The sequence below is a fragment of the Delphinapterus leucas genome, chromosome 13 (genome assembly GCF_059928025.1).
Source record: "Delphinapterus leucas isolate spDelLeu-1000000601 "Yukka" chromosome 13, BTC_Dleu_Yukka2, whole genome shotgun sequence".
NCBI classification, from domain to species: Eukaryota; Metazoa; Chordata; class Mammalia; order Artiodactyla; family Monodontidae; genus Delphinapterus; species Delphinapterus leucas.
This window is the reverse complement of record NC_143141.1, coordinates 53253179-53270163: the sequence shown is the minus strand read 5'-3', so window position 1 is coordinate 53270163 and position 16985 is coordinate 53253179. Positions and strand designations below refer to the sequence as shown.

Here is a 16985-nt window from a genome sequence, read left to right as displayed (position 1 = left end):
AAAATTGGGTGAAACGGACGAAAACAATGCTTCGTTTTCCAGTTTGTTTTTCATAAAATCTTCCCCCGATACACATTCACTGGCTTACCTGCAGGGTAGCGCTCAATCACTGGCCAGCTGTCCACCTGTAACGTGGCATTGCCACCACTCCTCGTGAAACGGACTACATGGTATTTCCCATCGTTAATGATTGCATTGGACTCTTCGATGGCGATGTCATCTGTCCCAACATTAAATTTAACTCCGATTTTTCCTTGATGCTGGAAGGGAGGAGGGGAGTAAAAAGAGTTATATGAAGTTGTGCTGATTCATCATCATTTAATAAGAACTACATACAGGGTATTGCTCAAAAACACGCTTCAGAACAACAGCTGCTTTCCTCCGATTTTACTGCTGAAAAGCTCCGGCAAGGTTCTTGACATTTGGATAAATACGAAGCTTCTCTTTCATGGATAATTGATATTCCAAAAGACACGCTTTCAAGAGAATTGAGCTGCCTTCTTCCCAGAGGCTGCCACAGACAAGGCACACAGCTGCCTGTGCTAAAGGACATACTTTCATGTTCTTTAACATAGCTCCTTTAATCCACGCCTTCCGTTTCACAAGAAAAATGAGGCTTGAAATTCTCCCTTTTAATAACTGGTGAAATCGGAGCAATGAAGTCTATTTCTAAATACAAAGTGGACAGAAGCTCACAATATAGAAAATCCCTCTACAGGGTATGGGCACACAGACAGGCATTTAATGAGCACAATCATTATTCACACACGAAAACATCAGATGCTAAGAATCTGAAATTCACGGAACTTTCCTCATTTTGCAGATAATGAAACTACGACACAGGAAGGTGCAATGAGTTGTTCAAGGTCATATAACTAAATAGAGGCGTGCTAGAGTTAGAATTCAGTTCCCTCATTCTTCGTTTACACCTAAGCTAAGACGGAGTTAAGATACGGGTATCTAAAAGTAACTACCTCTCTGAATTATGCAAAGCAACATTCTAAGTGCAAAGCTTGTGGCTGTTAACGTTATAATTTCATAATACAAGGCAGCAAAGAGAAACATGTGCTTATGCCCTCTGGCTTTGAGAAGCCTTCTCTAACAGCAGGGCTGCCAACTCTACCATAAGTTCAGCTGGTGTTTAAAGCATGTGGCTTTGCCCTTAATCAGTAGCACAGAATACTTGCACTGTGGGCCCTTGTCAGAGTACATAACCTCAAACTGTCTGCAGCTCACCTTTTATCAAACCTCAGTTGAGAGGAACGACATGGGGGGAAGAGGGATATAAAGGACATATAGTCCATCCATTCCTGCAGAAATTTAAAATCAGAATCTCAGAAACCAGAAGATTTGGACCACATCCTCTTGACCTCTTGCTGGATTCTCATCATTGAACTAAGCAGCAAGAGCATGGCATGAGTTTACACTGAGGGTTATTGTAAAAGAAAGAAATCTTGTATAACACTGCATTAATTGAAGGGAAGTATTTGAAGATGTTGTTTGGGACACTGATCTTGTCACTGTCCCCTTCTATATTTCTTCTTCCTGGTTCTTAGTGCCCATAAAAGATCTCTTTCTTATAACAGGTTAGTATGGTTTTTATTTTTTTGTGTTTTGATTTGTTTTGGGCTTGATGAACAATATGACTTGAAATCACATTTCCTTTCTGACTGGTTATTAGGAAACTCAGAGTCAAAGTGAGTAGGGAAATTTTACAAGCTGCATAGACCCCTGCTATACTGTTTTCCCCTGGGCTTATTTTTATTTTCTACCATATTTCTCAAGATCCTTATTTTTAAATATATGCCATTGTAAGGCATTTCGGTTTTTGGTAGATTGATTCAGATGACAACTAAACAACAGGATTCCAATAAACACTAACCTCTTATCCAAGGGCCTATAAAGACATTTTTAGACATCTTTTTAGCACAGGTCTTTGGTGCAAGCACTCATTATTTTTTCACTTTGGTAGAATTCCAATTTGCTCATTTTCAGTAAAATATTTAACATGGCATATTTATATTTTAACACATATGTGATATAACTCCACAGGAAATTTTTTAAGAATCTTATTTAAGAGGTTTATTATCTTTATTTAAACAACACTTCTATAGCGTTCTAAGCACTTTACAAATACTAACTCTGGTATTTCTCCTAACAGCCCCAGGGAAGAGGTACTATTTTATCTGCATTTGACATATGAGGAAACTGAAGCAGAGTGACTAAGTAACTTGGCTAAGGTCATGCAGCTAGAAACAGAAAAGCTGTGATTCAAACCCAGCCAGTCGGGCTCCAGAGGTTGAGTTCCCACTCATTACACTAGGCTGAATTTTAGTAATATTGGGTCATCCTCTAGCTGCAGTTAGCAGATTTGGTAAATCTGGTTGTTCTTTGTTACCTGTTTCATCTTTCTGGTTAGCACCACGGAGCCTCTTATTATGCTTTGCAGATTGTATCAATCAATGCGTGCTTAAAATAATTTTATAGAGGATAGTAAGCAACTGATATGTGGACATAATAGGATGCTAAAATGGACTCTTTTTGTCTCAGTTTCAGCTGCAATCCTGAGATACCAATAAGTAAAAAGCAAACAAACAAACAAACACAGATTTCTACTTCCATTTTACAAAATGAGGTACAAGATTGCCTAAGCCAGACTTGCAAAGAAGAGCACTGAAAACTGCTTTGAGACCCTGAATTAATAACCTATTTGCAGCCCTTATTAAAGAGGCAAGAAAGACCAAGAAGCGATTGATAATTAGAAGAGGATTTTTGAATGTGATGTGATTTGCACGTACCGCCAAGGTAGAAGGTTACTTTTCCCTTATCTTAGGGGTGCACAGGAAAGGGACTTTAATGGAACATCTCAGAAAGTTTGATACTTGTCTCCTGGAACTTGGGGCAGTTGTTGGGGTACTCAGCAACCCCAGTTGCCCTTGCCTGGGATTTGACGCTTGCCTGACAAACCTTCAAGGGGAGAGACTGAGACTGGCTGATGCTCTGATGGCAGAGCAAGAGGTTATTACTGCACCAGGGCTCACCTGTACATTAGTTTGTTAGAAGGAACATGTGAGCATTATACATGGGCCGTGGGTTAGAGAGCCAGCACTGAATTATGTTGTATTCTACCCAAGAGGTCCCCTGGGGAGGGAGGTGGTGAGTAGTTAAGACAACTCAAGAGAAAGAACCTGGAGTTGCAGTGATGGGTGCCCAGGGACTGAGGCGGAAATCCTAAATGACCATCTGAAGGATGTGGTTAAGAGAACCAAAAAAAGCCCACCAAAATGCCCCCCAAGAGTGCCCCTCAGTGTCAATCTTAAGCATGGGCTAAGCACAGCTAGACAGTTACTATTGTATTAGCCAAGTAAGATCATTTCTGCCCCTTATCTCCTCTTCTCCTGCTTCATCCCTGGAGGAGTCAAGGAGAAGAAGAGTAAACATCGTGTAAACAAGAGGATAAACAACGCTGCTCCCTCACCCAGTGCAAGTGGCAGCTCTAAGGCAGCCCAAGCAGGGGTAACTGAAGTTGTATTTATTATTACAAAGGAGTAAGCTGAAATTACTTATGTCTAAACACGAACAGATGATTTTTTTTATTATCTAAAAATGACCAAGGTAGTGTTGAGACATTTCCTAGACTTTACTGGGGTCAGGAAGAAATATTTGACAGAACAGGTTTAAATTCCTGTTGCAACCTAGGAATCAGCTCTTTCGCCGTAACAAGTACATGGAGATATTTGTTACTCTAGAGCTGATTGTTTCACTGTCTCTTCTATTACAGTCATGCATCTTATCCCAGGACAGATGGAAAGAAATTCTTCAAGTTTCCTACTTGTTCTGATAGGAAGGCTATAGTAGGCTATTTTCAGCAGAGTTCTAATCAGTAAGGAGATTCAAGTTCTGTGAATAGACGCATTACAATGCTAAAGATACAAAATGCACCAAACTCTGAAAAAGAGTCTTTTACCTTATCCGGAAATGTTTCTGCAATATGAAATGTAAAATGCTTATTTTCTAGGGTAAAGAAATGCCCAGATTTCTCAGGGCTTCATTTCTTGCAACACAGTAAAACAAACTATTAAGAAACAGTGAGAATTGCTGATACTTGGAAAGCTTCTGACTTTTAAATGATGCCCATCTTTCCCTGCATATGTTGATTCTTCAACTTCCAACATCTTTAACATCTCATGGATTCAAACTCCAGAGTCAGCTAGACCAGAACTGAATACCACCAAAGTAGGCTCAGACAATAGACTGTACCCTAACTCAGACATTATTTACCCCACCCCAGGCTGCATCAAGTCCTTGAAAAACAACTTAAGCATAAATAATAGCCAATGGGCCAATTTTTTTCCCTAAAAACAAATAAATTAAAAAAGGCATATAAACTATAAAATATTAATATCAAGCATGTTTAAAGGACCAATATTTATAAATCCATTCAGAAACTGTAAATATTCTCAAAACACATCCCTCCCATATTGACAGGATAGCAAGTCATTTCAATTATATAAACAAAACCTGCTAAACTTTCTTGCCAATAGATAATTACAATTTAAAAGAATTCATTTCAAATTCTTATTCTCTGGGATTAAATGTGACTGTCCCTGGCAAATTCTCATGACATTGCATTAGCAAAACCAGCAGTAATTTCACTGGACATGTACTGATTTTTCAACTTTGTGTCTTCCTTGAAATAGATAACTGGCTCACACCATAATTTCAAAAATCTATTATGAGAATATCAGTAACGAGGCATTTATAATTTAATGAAGTCTTTCCATGGATTCATTAAATAAATAGTGACAAAGGTAATTACTGATTTTTTCACAAAAGCTCATTTCAGAATAAGGATTATATTATTAGACCAAGTTAAAAGGAAAAATGAAAGACGACACCGGAAAGGAACTTGAAAGTTTTAGCAAGTGACACCATAGTTAATGCATCTCTTAATTCCACCTGCAATCACATATTCATTGGAAAAATATTTCTTTTAACAAAGATCAAGATTTAATGGTATACTCAGTATCTTGGGCATACTTCAAGTAGGATGTTTGTGTGTTATAGATGCGGATATATTTCAATCTATATGCATTCGAAACAGATAAAACAGAATACACATATATAAAGCTTTAGCTTGTGTACGGCATGCACATATGTCCACTGCTTCTTTTCCCCTACTCTGGGGTTGTTATGAAGAAGCGTTTGGCTCAACTATGTCCAGGAAAACAGTAAAAAGTGAAAAATTGTCTTCTTTTTTTGTTGTTCATTTATTTATCATACTCTTAGAGTATCACTAAGCAAGTGAACAAGTGTGCCACCCAGGATGGCATGTAGATTAGCAAGGAGGCTTGTTTATGGTCTATAAGCTTCTTTTGTGCAACATGATACAGTTCTATACTCCAGGGCCCCCCTTTAGAGAAAACTTGACGATGTCTTCAAATGCACTCAATGCTCGCGCTCATTGCCGAGTACAGAACAACTCTCATGGTCCAAGTCTACATTGTCAGCTGAAGTCGGAGTCAGGCTGAGTGTTATGTTTTGCCCTTCCAGAGACTAACCCTCACCAAGAAACAGAGGTTTTAAGGCTGAAGGGGACTCTGGGGCCTATAGTCACTATTGCCGGGAGTAAGTGACACTGCAGAGCACCAGAGTCAGAGAGCCGCCTGTTCTCTCACCTCAGAACACACTGATTCAGATCATTGTGAATTTAACCCCAAAACATTTCCAAATGAATGACTTAGGGGTCCTACTGGCTGGTAGAGATTGTGTTTACCAATCTAGATGGGCCATAATGTCAAGAAGTAGTTTGGGTCCAGTTATTTTAAGCACTGAGCTGGAAACGCAACCTTTCCCCCCAAAAGAAACCTCACACCATTTCAAAAACAAGAGGTTACCGCTCCCGTCTTCCACTTTCCCTACCGATTTATACCTTTTTATTCATTCAGCTAATAAATAAAAGTTGAATAATATGAATTCTGCATTTGCTAAGTGTGTAGACAATACAAACATGTAAAGTGTGTTCTCTGCCCTTCAGGAAGTTTTCAGTCAAATTGAGAAGATAAATCATGCATGCAAATATTCACGCCCACAAAAGAGTTAAGGGATTGGCAGCAGCACTGTTGGGGAGGGTTCCAAAAGTTCTCAGGGAGCCTCCGACTGTGTGGCTAGCGTTTGGACGGCTGTAATACAGCCAGTGGATCCCAAAGATAGCCAGGGACATAGAAGATATGTTCTCTCTGTCCCCCGTCTCTCTTTCTAGGCCCTACATACCAGAGGGCTCACCAGGTACCAGGAACTGAAAAACATACCAAGTATCTACCTGAAACTCCCAGCTGACCTAAAAGTTAAGTGCTACTTTTCCCAACTGCTCAGAGAGTTTAAATAATGTGCCCCGACTCATATAGCTGATAAATATCAGTACTGGAACCTCACCAAGTTGGAGGGACTTTGTAAAAAAGAATGTCTTCAACTGTGTCCATGTTCCAGAAGATCTTGAAACCAAGGCATGCTCAGAGAATGGAGTTAAGAGTAGAGCTACTGAAAAGTACACCTTTCTTTTTAACTGATTACATTTCATAGCACCACACAATAAGGAACTAGAAGTGGCTGAGATCTAGGGCGATACCACCTTAGAAACATCTTGTCTAGGGTCATACATTCTAAGAAAATAGTATTTTCATTTTCTCATCAAATCTTCATTAAGGATAGTATACCTTTTTTATTATATCCCCATTCTTGGGAATGCTATATAGCTCCTTTGATTCCATGAAACTATATCCTGACAATGACATCACTCTCCTGGAGGCTGGGTACATCACTCATCTCTTGGTCCTCAGACTGTCTAATAAAACTTTGTAAGCTCACAACGGTCCTCCCTCACACCTGGTTTTAGGTGTTAGTTCTTATGTACCTGTTTTAACTCCTCAACCATATTATAAAGAGCTTGAGAGTAAGAAACAAGACTGACTTATTCCATATTATATCCTTCACAGCACTTTGTGGACTACCTCTACATTTGTAATTTTCCAAAACTGTTTCACATACACATTCTTTTTTTAGTTGAAATCTAATTCACCTATCATAAAATTTGCCCTTTTAAAGTATACACTTCAGTGGTTTTAGAACATTCATGAGGTTCTGCAACCATCACCACTATTTATTTATTTATATAAATTTATTTGTTTGTTTGTTTATTTATTTTTGGCTGTGTTGGGTCTTTGTTTCTGTGCGACGGCTTTCTCTACTTGCGGCGAGCGGGGGCTCCAGACGCACAGGCTCAGTAGTTATGGCTCACGGGGCCAGTTGCTCCGTGGCATGTCGGATCTTCCCAGACCAGGGCTCGAACCCGTGTCCCCTCCATTGGCAGGCAGATTCTCAACCAGGGAAGCCCCCATCACCACTATTTAAATCCAGAATGTTTTCATCATGCTGCAATTTTCTTTTGATGAGATAATGCATATAAAGTTCTTAGCACACTTAATGGCCACTCAGCACCTGTGAGCTCTATTATTGTTTTTTTGAATTTTATTTTATTTATTTTTAATACAGCAGGTTCTTATTAGTTATCCATTTAATACATATTAGTATATATATGTCAATCCCAATCTCCCAATTCATCACAACACTACCACCACCCCTGCTGCTTTCCCCCCTTGGTGTCCATACATTTGTTCTCTACATCTGTGTCTCGATTTCTGCCCTGCAAACCGGTTCATCTGTACCATTTTTCTAGGTTCCACATATATGTGTAAATATACGATATTTGTTTTTCTCTTTCTGACTTACTTCACTCTGTATGACAGTCTCTAGATTCATCTACGTCTCTACAAATGACCCCATTTCATTCCTTTTTATGGCTGAGTAATATTCCATTGTATATATGTACCACTTCTTCTTTATCCATTCATCTCTCGATAGGCATTTAGGTTGCTTCCGTGACCTGGCTATTGTAAATAGTGCTGCAATGAACATTGGGGTACATGTGTCTTTTTGAATTATGGTTTTCTCTGGGTATATGCCCAGTAGTGGGATTGCTGGGTCATAAGGTAATTCTAGTTTTAGTTTTTCAAGGAACTTCCAAACTGTTCTCCATAGTGGCTGTATCAATTTACATTCCCACCAACAATGCAAGAGGGTTCCCTTTCTCCACACTCTCTCCAGCATTTGTTGTTTGTAGATTTTCTGATGATGCCCATTCTAACTGGCGTGAGGTGATACCTCCTTGAAGTTTTGATTTGCATTTCTCTAATAATTAGTGATGTTGAGCACCTTTTCATGCGCTTCTTGGCCATCTGTATGTCTTCTTTAGAGAAATGGCTATTTAGGTCTTCTGCCCATTTTTGGACAGGGTTGTTTGTTTTTTTAATATTCAGCTGCATGAGCTCTTTATATGTTTTGGAGATTAATCCTTTGTCTGTTGATTCGTATGGAAATATTTTCTCCCATTCTGAGGGTTGTCTTGTTTATGGTTTCCTTTGCTGTGCAAAAGCTTTGAAGTTTCATTAGGACCCATTTGTTTATTTTTGTTTTTATGTCCATTACTTTGGGGGTGGATCAAAAAAAGATCTTGCTGTGATTTATGTCAAAGAGTGTTCGCCTAGATTTTCCTCTAAGAGTTTTACAGTGTCCGCTCTTACACTTAGGTCTCTAATCCATTTTGAGTTTATTTTTGTGTATAGTGTTAGGGGGTGTTCTAATTTCATTCTTTTACACGTAGCTGTCCAGTTCTCCCAGCACCACTTATTGAAAAGACTGTCTTTTCTCCATTGTATATCCTTGCCTCCTCTGTCATAGATTAGTTGACCATAGGTGTGTGGGTTTATCTCTGGGCTTTCTATACTGTTCCATTGATCTATATTTCTGTTTTTGGGTCAGTACCATTACTGTAGGTTTGTAGTATAGTCTGAGGACAGGGAGTCTGATTCCTCCAGCTCCGTTTTTTTCCCTCAAGACTTCTTTGGCTATTCGGGGTCTTTTGTGTCTCCATACAAATTTTAAGCTTTTTTGTTCTACTTCGGTAAAAAATGCCATTGGTAATTTGATAGGGATTGCTCTGAATCTGTAGCTTGCTTTGGGTAGTATAGTCATTTTCACAATATTGATTCTTCCAATCCAAGAACATGGTATATCTCTCCATCTGTTGGTATCATCTTTAATTTCTTTCATCAGTGTCTTATTGTTTTCTGCATACAGGTCTTTTGTCTCCCTAGGTAGGTTTATTCCTAGGTACTTTATTCTTTTTGTTGCAATGGTAAATATGAGTGTTTCCTTAATTTCTCTTTCAGATTTTTCATCATTAGTGTATAGGAATGCAAGAGATTTCTGTGCACTAATTTTATATCCTGCTACTTTACCAAATTCATTGATTAGCTCTAGTAGTTTTCTGGTGGCATCTTTAGGGTTCTCTATGTATAGTATCATGTCATCTGCAAACAGTGACAGTTTTACTTCTTCTTTTCCAATTTGTATTCCTTTTATTTCCTTTTCTTCTCTGATTGCCGTAGCTAGGACTTCCAAAACGATTTTGAATGATCGTGGTGAGAGTGGACATCCTTGTCTTGTTCTTGATCTTAGAGGAAATGTTTTCAGTTTTTCACCATTGAGAATGATGTCTGCTGTGGGTTTGTACTATATGTCCTTTATTAAGTTGAGGTAGGTTCCCTCTATACCCACTTTCTGGAGAGCTTTTGTCATAAATTGGTGTTGAATTTAGTCAAAAGCTTTTTCTGCATCTATTGAGATTATCATATGGTTTTTATTCTTCAATTTGTTAATATGGTGTATCACATTGATTGATTTGCATATACTGAAGAATCCTTGCATCCCTGGGATAAATCCCACTTGATCACAGTGTATGATCCTTTTAATTTGTTGGATTCTGTTTGCTAGTATTTTGTTGAGGATTTTTTTTTTTTTTTTTTTTTTTTTGGGTACACGGGCCTCTCACTGTTGTGGAGCACAGGCTCTGGACGCACAGGCCCAGCAGCCATGGATCACGGGCCCAGCCGCTCCGCGGCATGTGGGATCCTCCCAGACTGGGGCATGAACCCGCATCCCCTGTATCGGCAGGCGGACCCTCAACCACTGCGCCACCAGGGAAGCCCTGTTGAGGATTTTTGCATCTATATTCACCAGTGATATTGGTCTGTAATTTTCCTTTTTTGTAGTATCTTTGTCTGGTTTTGGTATCAGGGTGATGGTGGCCTCGTAGAATAAGTTTGGGAGTGTTCATTCCTCTGCAATTTTTTGGAAGAGTTTGAGGAGGATGGGTGTTAGCTCTTCTCTAAATGTTTGATAGAATTCATCTGTGAAGCCATCTGGTCATGGACTTTTGTTTGTTGAAAGATTTTTAATCACAGGTTCAATGTTATTACTTGTGATTTGTCTGTTTATATTTTCTATTTCTTCCTGGTTCAGTCTTGGAAGGTTATACCTTTCTAAGAATTTGTCCATTTCTTCCAGCTTGTCCATTTTATTGGCATAGAGTTGCTTGTGGAAGTCTCTTAGGATGCTCTGTATTTCTGTGGTGTCTGTTGTAACTTCTCCTTTGTCATTTCTAATTTTATTGATTTGAGTCCTCTCCTACTTTCTCTTGATGATTCTGGCTAATGGTTTATCAATTTTGTTTATCTTCTCAAAGAACCAGCTTTTAGTTTTATTGATCTTTACTATTGTTTTCTTTGTTTCTATTTATTTCTGCTCTGATGTTTATTTCTTTCCTTCTACTAACTTTGGGTTTTGTTTGTTTTTCTTTCGCTAGTTCCTTTAGGTGTAAGACTAGATTGTTTATTTGAGATTTTTCTTGTTTCTTGAGGTAGGGTTGTATTGCTATTAACTTCCCTCTTAGAACTGCTTTTGCTGCATCCCATAGGTTTTGGATCCTCCTGTTTTCATTGTCAGTTGTCTCTAGGCATTTTTTGATTTCCTCTTTGATTTCTTCAGTGATCTGTTGGTATATAGCAATGAATTGTTTAGCTTCCATGTGTTTGTGTTTTTTACGTTTCTTTCCCTGTAATTGGTTTCTAATCTCATAGCGTTGTGGTCAGAAAAGATGCTTGATATGATTTCAATTTTCTTAAATTTACTGAGGCTTGATTTGTGACCCAAGATACGATCTATCCTGGAGAATGTTCCGTGCACCCTTGAGAAGAAAGGGTAATCTGCTGTTTTTGGATGGAATGTCGTATAAATATCAATTAAAACTACCTGGTCTATTACATCATTTAAAGCTTGTGTTTCCCTATTAATTTGCTGTTTGGATAATCCGTCCATTGGTGTAAGTGAGGTGTTAAACTCCCCACTATTATTGTGTTATTGTCGATTTCCTCTTTTATAGCTGTAGCAGTTGCCTTATGTATTGAGGTGCTCCTATGTTGGGTGCATGTATATTTAGAATTGTTATATCTTCTTCTTGGATTGATCCCTTGATTATTATGCAGTGTTCTTCCTTGTCTCTTGTAACATTCTTTATTTTAAAGTCTATTTTATCTGATATGAGTATTGCTACTCCAGCTTTCTTTTGATTTCCATTTGCATGGAATATCTTTTTCCACCCCCTCACCTTCAGTCTGTATGTGTCCCTAGGTCTGAAGTGGGTCTCTTGTAGACAGCAATATATATGAGTTTTGTTTTTGTATCCATTCAGCAAGCCTGTGTCTTTTGGTTGGAGCATTTAATCTATTCACGTTTAAGGTAATTATCGATATGTATGCTCCTATGACCATTTTCTTAATTGTTTTGGGTTTGTTTTCGTAGGTCCTTTTCCTCTCTTGTGTTTCCCACTTAGAGAAGTTCCTTTAGCATTTGTTGTAGAGCTGGTTTGGTGGTGCTGAATTCTCTTAGCTTTTGCTTGTCTGTAAAGCTTTTGATTTCTCCATAGAATCTGAATGAGATCCTTGACAGGTAGGATAATCCTGGTTGTAGGTTCCTCCCTTTCATCACTTTAAGTATATCATGCCACTCCCTCTGGCTTGTAGAGTTTCTGCTGAGAAATCAGCTGTTAACCTTATGGGAGTTCCCTTGTATATTATTTGTCATTTTTCCCTTGCTGCTTTCAATAATTTTTCTTTGTCTTTAATTTTTGCCAATTTGATTACTATGTGTCTCAGCATGTTTCTCCTAGGGTTTATCCTGTACGGGACTCTCTGCGCTTCCTGGACTTGGGTGGCTATTTCCTTTCCCATGTTAAGGCAGTTTTTAACTATAATCTCTTTAAATATTTTCTCAGGTCCTTTCTCTCTCTTCTCCTTCTGGGACCCCTATAATGGGAATGTTGTTGCATTTAATGTCATCCCAGAGGTCTCTTAGGCTGTCTTCATTTCTTTTCATTCTTTTTTCTTTATTCTGTTCCACAGCAGTGAATTCCACCATTCTGTCTTCCAGGTCACTTATCTGTCCTTCTGCCTCAGTTATTCTGCTGTTGATTCCTTCTAGTGTAGTTTAAATTTCAGTTATTGTATTGTTCACCTCTGTTTGTTTGTTCTTTAGTTCTTCTAGGTCTTTGTTAAACATTTCTTACATCTTCTCGATCTTTGCCTCCATTCTTTTTCTGAGACCCTGGATCATCTTCACCATCCTTATTCTGAATTCTTTTTGTAGAAAGTTAACTATCTCCACTTTATTTAGTTGTTTTCCTGGGGTTTTATCTTGTTCCTTCATCTGGTACATAGCCCTCTGCCTTTTCATCTTGTCTACCTTTCTGTGAATGTGGTGTTTGTTCCAGAGGCTGCAGGTTGTAGTTCTTGCTTCTGCTATCTGCCCTCTGGTGGATGAGGCTGTCTAAGAGGCTTGTGCAAGTTTCTCTATGGGAGGGACTCATGGTGGGTAGAGCTGGCTGTTGCTCTTGTGGGCAAAGCTCAGTAAAACTTTAATCCACTTGTCTGCTGATGGGTGGGGATGGGTTCCTTCCCTGTTGGTTGTTTGCCCTGAGGCAACCCAACACTGGAGCCTACCCAGGCTCTTTGCTGGGGCTAATGGTGGACTCTGGGAGGGCTCACGCCAAGGAGTACTTCCCAGAACTTCTGCTGTCAGTGTCCTTTTTCCCACGGTGAGACACAGCCACCCCCCCCAACCCCCGCAGGAGACCCTCCAACACTAGCAGGTAGGTCTGGTTCAGTCTCCTATGGGGTCACTGCTCCTTCCCCTTGGTCCCGATGTGCACACTACTTTGTGTGTGCCCTCCAAGAATGGAGTCTCTGCCTCCCCTAGTCCTGTTGAAGTCCTGCAATCAAATCCCGCTAGCCTTCAAAGTCTGATAATATAGGAATTCCTCCTCCCATTGCCGGACCCCCAGATTGGGAAGTCTGACACAGGGCTCAGAATCTTCACTCTAGTGGGTGGACTTCTGTGGTATAAGTGTTCTCCAGTTTGTGAGTCACCCACCCAGCAGTTATGGGATTTGATTTTATTGTGATTGCGCCCCTCCTACCATCTCATTGTGGCTTCTCCTTTGTCTTTGGATGTGGGGTATCGCTTTTGGTGAGTTCCAGTGTCTTCCTGTCAATGCTTGTTCAGCAGTTAGTTGTGATTCTGGTGCTCTTGCAAGAGGGAGTGAGAGCACGTCCTTCTACTGTGTCATTGTCCAAGTCCTCTTCATCCTCTGACTCGCAGTCCACGATTGCGTCGGCGACAAGGCCAGGGCCGGGCTCTTACTCCTATTACTGTTATTCTTACATTTGGAAAACAATGTTTTACTTCATAGTAGTTTGACGGAAGTTAATTAAAATAATGCTTGAATTATATAGCCATTACACTTTAGTTAGAACACATAATACCTCATTGATCTTCACAACAATTTATGAAGTAGCATATCTATTTTGCAAATAAAGAAGCTAAAGGTCAGAAGAGCTGAAAATTGACCAAAGTCAGAGCATCGGTCTACCGTTTGACTTAAGAGGGAACGTTCTAAAATCTACTCATGCTCACCTATGGGATAAACTGTCCAGCCACTGTTTGTACTGAAGCAGAGTCTGCTTGATTAGACAACCCTCTACGACCCCTGCCATGCCAATGATACTATGGTTCTACAAAAAGTTAAATGGATGGTTAAGCAGTTAGTACAGAAGAACAAAGAAAGAGAGAGAGAGAGGGAGGGATGGAGGGAGGGAGGAGGGAAGGACTAGTTTTTTTCAAATAAATCAAAAGCACCTAAGTTTGAATTTGAGTCTTAGATTTTTTTTTCAAAATTTATACAGTAGCTGAGATCTAGGATTGTATTATATATTTAAATCAGAAATTCTTCAGTTTATGAGGGGAAAGGGGATATCCCACTAGGTCGATGATTCAGAGTAACCTAGGAGGCCTTTTGTAAACCATACGTGTTTTTCCCCAGAGAAATTATAACCCTCCTCTCTGGGGGGATGGAGAGACTTGGCTTTATGGGAAAGAACCCTTGTCTTGCTACATTTGTAGGACTTGATGGTGGTGGTGAGAATAAGGGTCAATGAGTTCTTCTCTTGAGGACAGATAGACCCTGAGTTCTGGTGATAACACCGACTCTTAAATGCCTCCATTTCCTCACATTCTCTATCCTTAGATGAAATTAAATCAAGAATCAGAGTAATGTTGGAATGAAACTAGCCCACTAAATGACTGGCGGGTGTGTCTTTGAAAGGGGCAATCACCCTAATGTTGCTATTTTGAGACTATCTCTATTTTGTTTGTTTTACCAGTTGAGCCAATACTGGATTATCTGTTGTATTTTAAAAGACAGTCTTGAACCATTATGAAGTTTTCCAATGTGGTTGTGGGTTCAGAAATGTAATCAAGCCTTTTTCACAGTACTTTCCCATGGTTCAAATAGCATATCTCTGCATGAAGCCATACAACTGTAGAACAAAATGAAACTAATTTATCCTTTTGGGAATCAGAGTCAGCTCATTAAGATCATTAATTCTGCATTTCCATTCACTGAAATAGCAACCATCATAAAACAGAAATACTCATCTTTAAATGTGTCCTTATATATGAAGAATGTGTCCTATCATTAAGCTTTTTTTCCTCTGAATAATCAAAAAGCAAAAATCAAACAGATTTTGATTTGGCTGGTGACCTATCTCAGGTTCTTAATTTTTCACAGGTAAGACCTCTGGTTGAATATTTAGCCCAGTGGTCTGGCATCATGACAAACCCCTGGGGTTGCTGTATGGAGATCTAAGGCGACACTGGCTTAAGTTAAGCCGTGTCAAAAGTTCAGAGGGCTGGTCACATATGGCTTTTTTTTTTTTTTAATGTTTTTTGATTTGTTTTATTATTACTGCCTTTAAAATCCTTGTGGGTATTAAACTAGCTTTGATCAGATTTCTTGGTCATTCAGAAAACTATGTGCAATAAACACTGGGTTTCCGGTGCTGATTAAAACCATAACATTTGCTTCCCTGCTTTTCTCTGATTCCTTATCTTTGGGCCAGTTACACTGTTTATTATTACCTCCACCAGGGACCCGACAGGGATAGGATATTCAGCTCTATCAATTCCAGTAGCTGTTGGCATTTCTATGTAAAATGGTTTCCCTATAAAAGAGGTTTGGGATTATTTGTATATTTCATTTACCTGTTGTATCACAGAACCATCATTTTCAAGGGGAGCTGACTATGTAATTGCAGTCTGACTCTATTCTATAGCACGGAGCACACCATTTTTCAGACAAGAGACAAAACATCTTTGGATGGTGAATTTAGTCCTCTACATGGTAAATGTTACCTTAGTAGCTAGGTTGTAAGTAAAACAAAATTAGCCTTTGTATTAAACACACCTTTAAGAAACAAAAATATATTAAGAGATAAGTGCAGTTATTTCTAATGACTCGGTGAATGCTTATAAGCTATACGTGAAATGAAAAGGTTAGTTTGGAAGGGATTTTTTTTTTTTTTTTTTTTTGCTGTACGCAGGCCTCTCACTGTTGTGGCCTCTCCCGTTGCAGAGCACAGGCTCCAGACATGCAGGCTCAGTGGCCGTGGCTCACGGGCCCAGCCGCTCCGCGGCATGTGGGATCTTCCCGGACCGGGGCACGAACCTGTGTCCCCTGCATCGGCAGGTGGACTCTCAACCACTGCGCCACCAGGGAAGCCCGGGATATCATTTTTTAAAGTTGTGTTTGTAAATTGTGAAAAATAATAGGTAATATTTTCAGGTGTGTTTGATGAACTGACTTCTAAAAAATGCTATCTTGGGTTTCACAAGCCTCAAGCGGAGCCCTAACTTGAAACGCATTCCAAGAGAAAAGCTGACAGTGCTACCTTTCTCCTTTTTGTTTTTATTGACTGCTAGTCCAGGACGACCTGTTTACATCCTTAGAAAAAGCAAATGGGTGCATATGGGCAGAGAAATGCATTCACCAAAGACTATTTTCTATAGAATCAGCAAGGCTCTATTATCCCCAGTGTGGTAAGTAATGATTTCTGAAGCCATCAAAAATAAATCTATGTTTATGTGTGTAACTTTGGCACAAAAGAGTTTTCAGAAGAGAATACAGACTCTTTAAGGTTGAAGCTCCTGATGATTATGATCTTTCTTCGTCTTAATAAAATAATAATACTGCCACGAAAATAAAGTAATGGTCAAGAAACATCTAGCAAGTATTTATTAGGTACAGTCCATTTCATGAAAACACTACCACTCTTTCCAGGACTTAGAACTTTTAAAATGTATGTAGGTTGTGTTTACATACATTCATTTTCCTAAATTATATGATTTTCTTGCATAAATGATACTCAGATTTTGGAAATATCATAACACGAGTTTAATCTTCACATTTATTTATTTATCCACTCATTCACTCATCAAATACAGATGGATTTCATACTATATTCCTGACATTCTGTCAAATTCTGGATAGATAGTGGTTAACAAAACAGCGCCACTGCCATTATGAAGCTCTAAGTCTCATTATTTCTTTATACATTAAAATTTATATTAGCATATAAAGTATGCTAAGTGTCAAGAAGTAAAAGGGCAGGGTGTTATGAGAGGCATTGAATGATTCA

The 16985-nt window shown here is 39.1% G+C and overlaps 1 protein-coding gene across 4 annotated transcripts in view; it reads right to left on the bottom strand.

Moving 5' to 3' along the window:
- Window positions 1-16985, bottom strand: part of LOC149747754 (neurexin-1-beta) — a 546613-nt gene that overhangs the window by 183773 nt on the left and 345855 nt on the right. For all 4 annotated transcript variants that reach the window (XM_022573880.3, XM_022573879.3, XM_089923193.1 and 1 more), the window contains exon 3: window positions 89-260. In XM_022573880.3, coding sequence (XP_022429588.1) covers window positions 89-260 — 172 coding nt within the window. The remainder of the gene's footprint in view (window positions 1-88; window positions 261-16985) is intronic.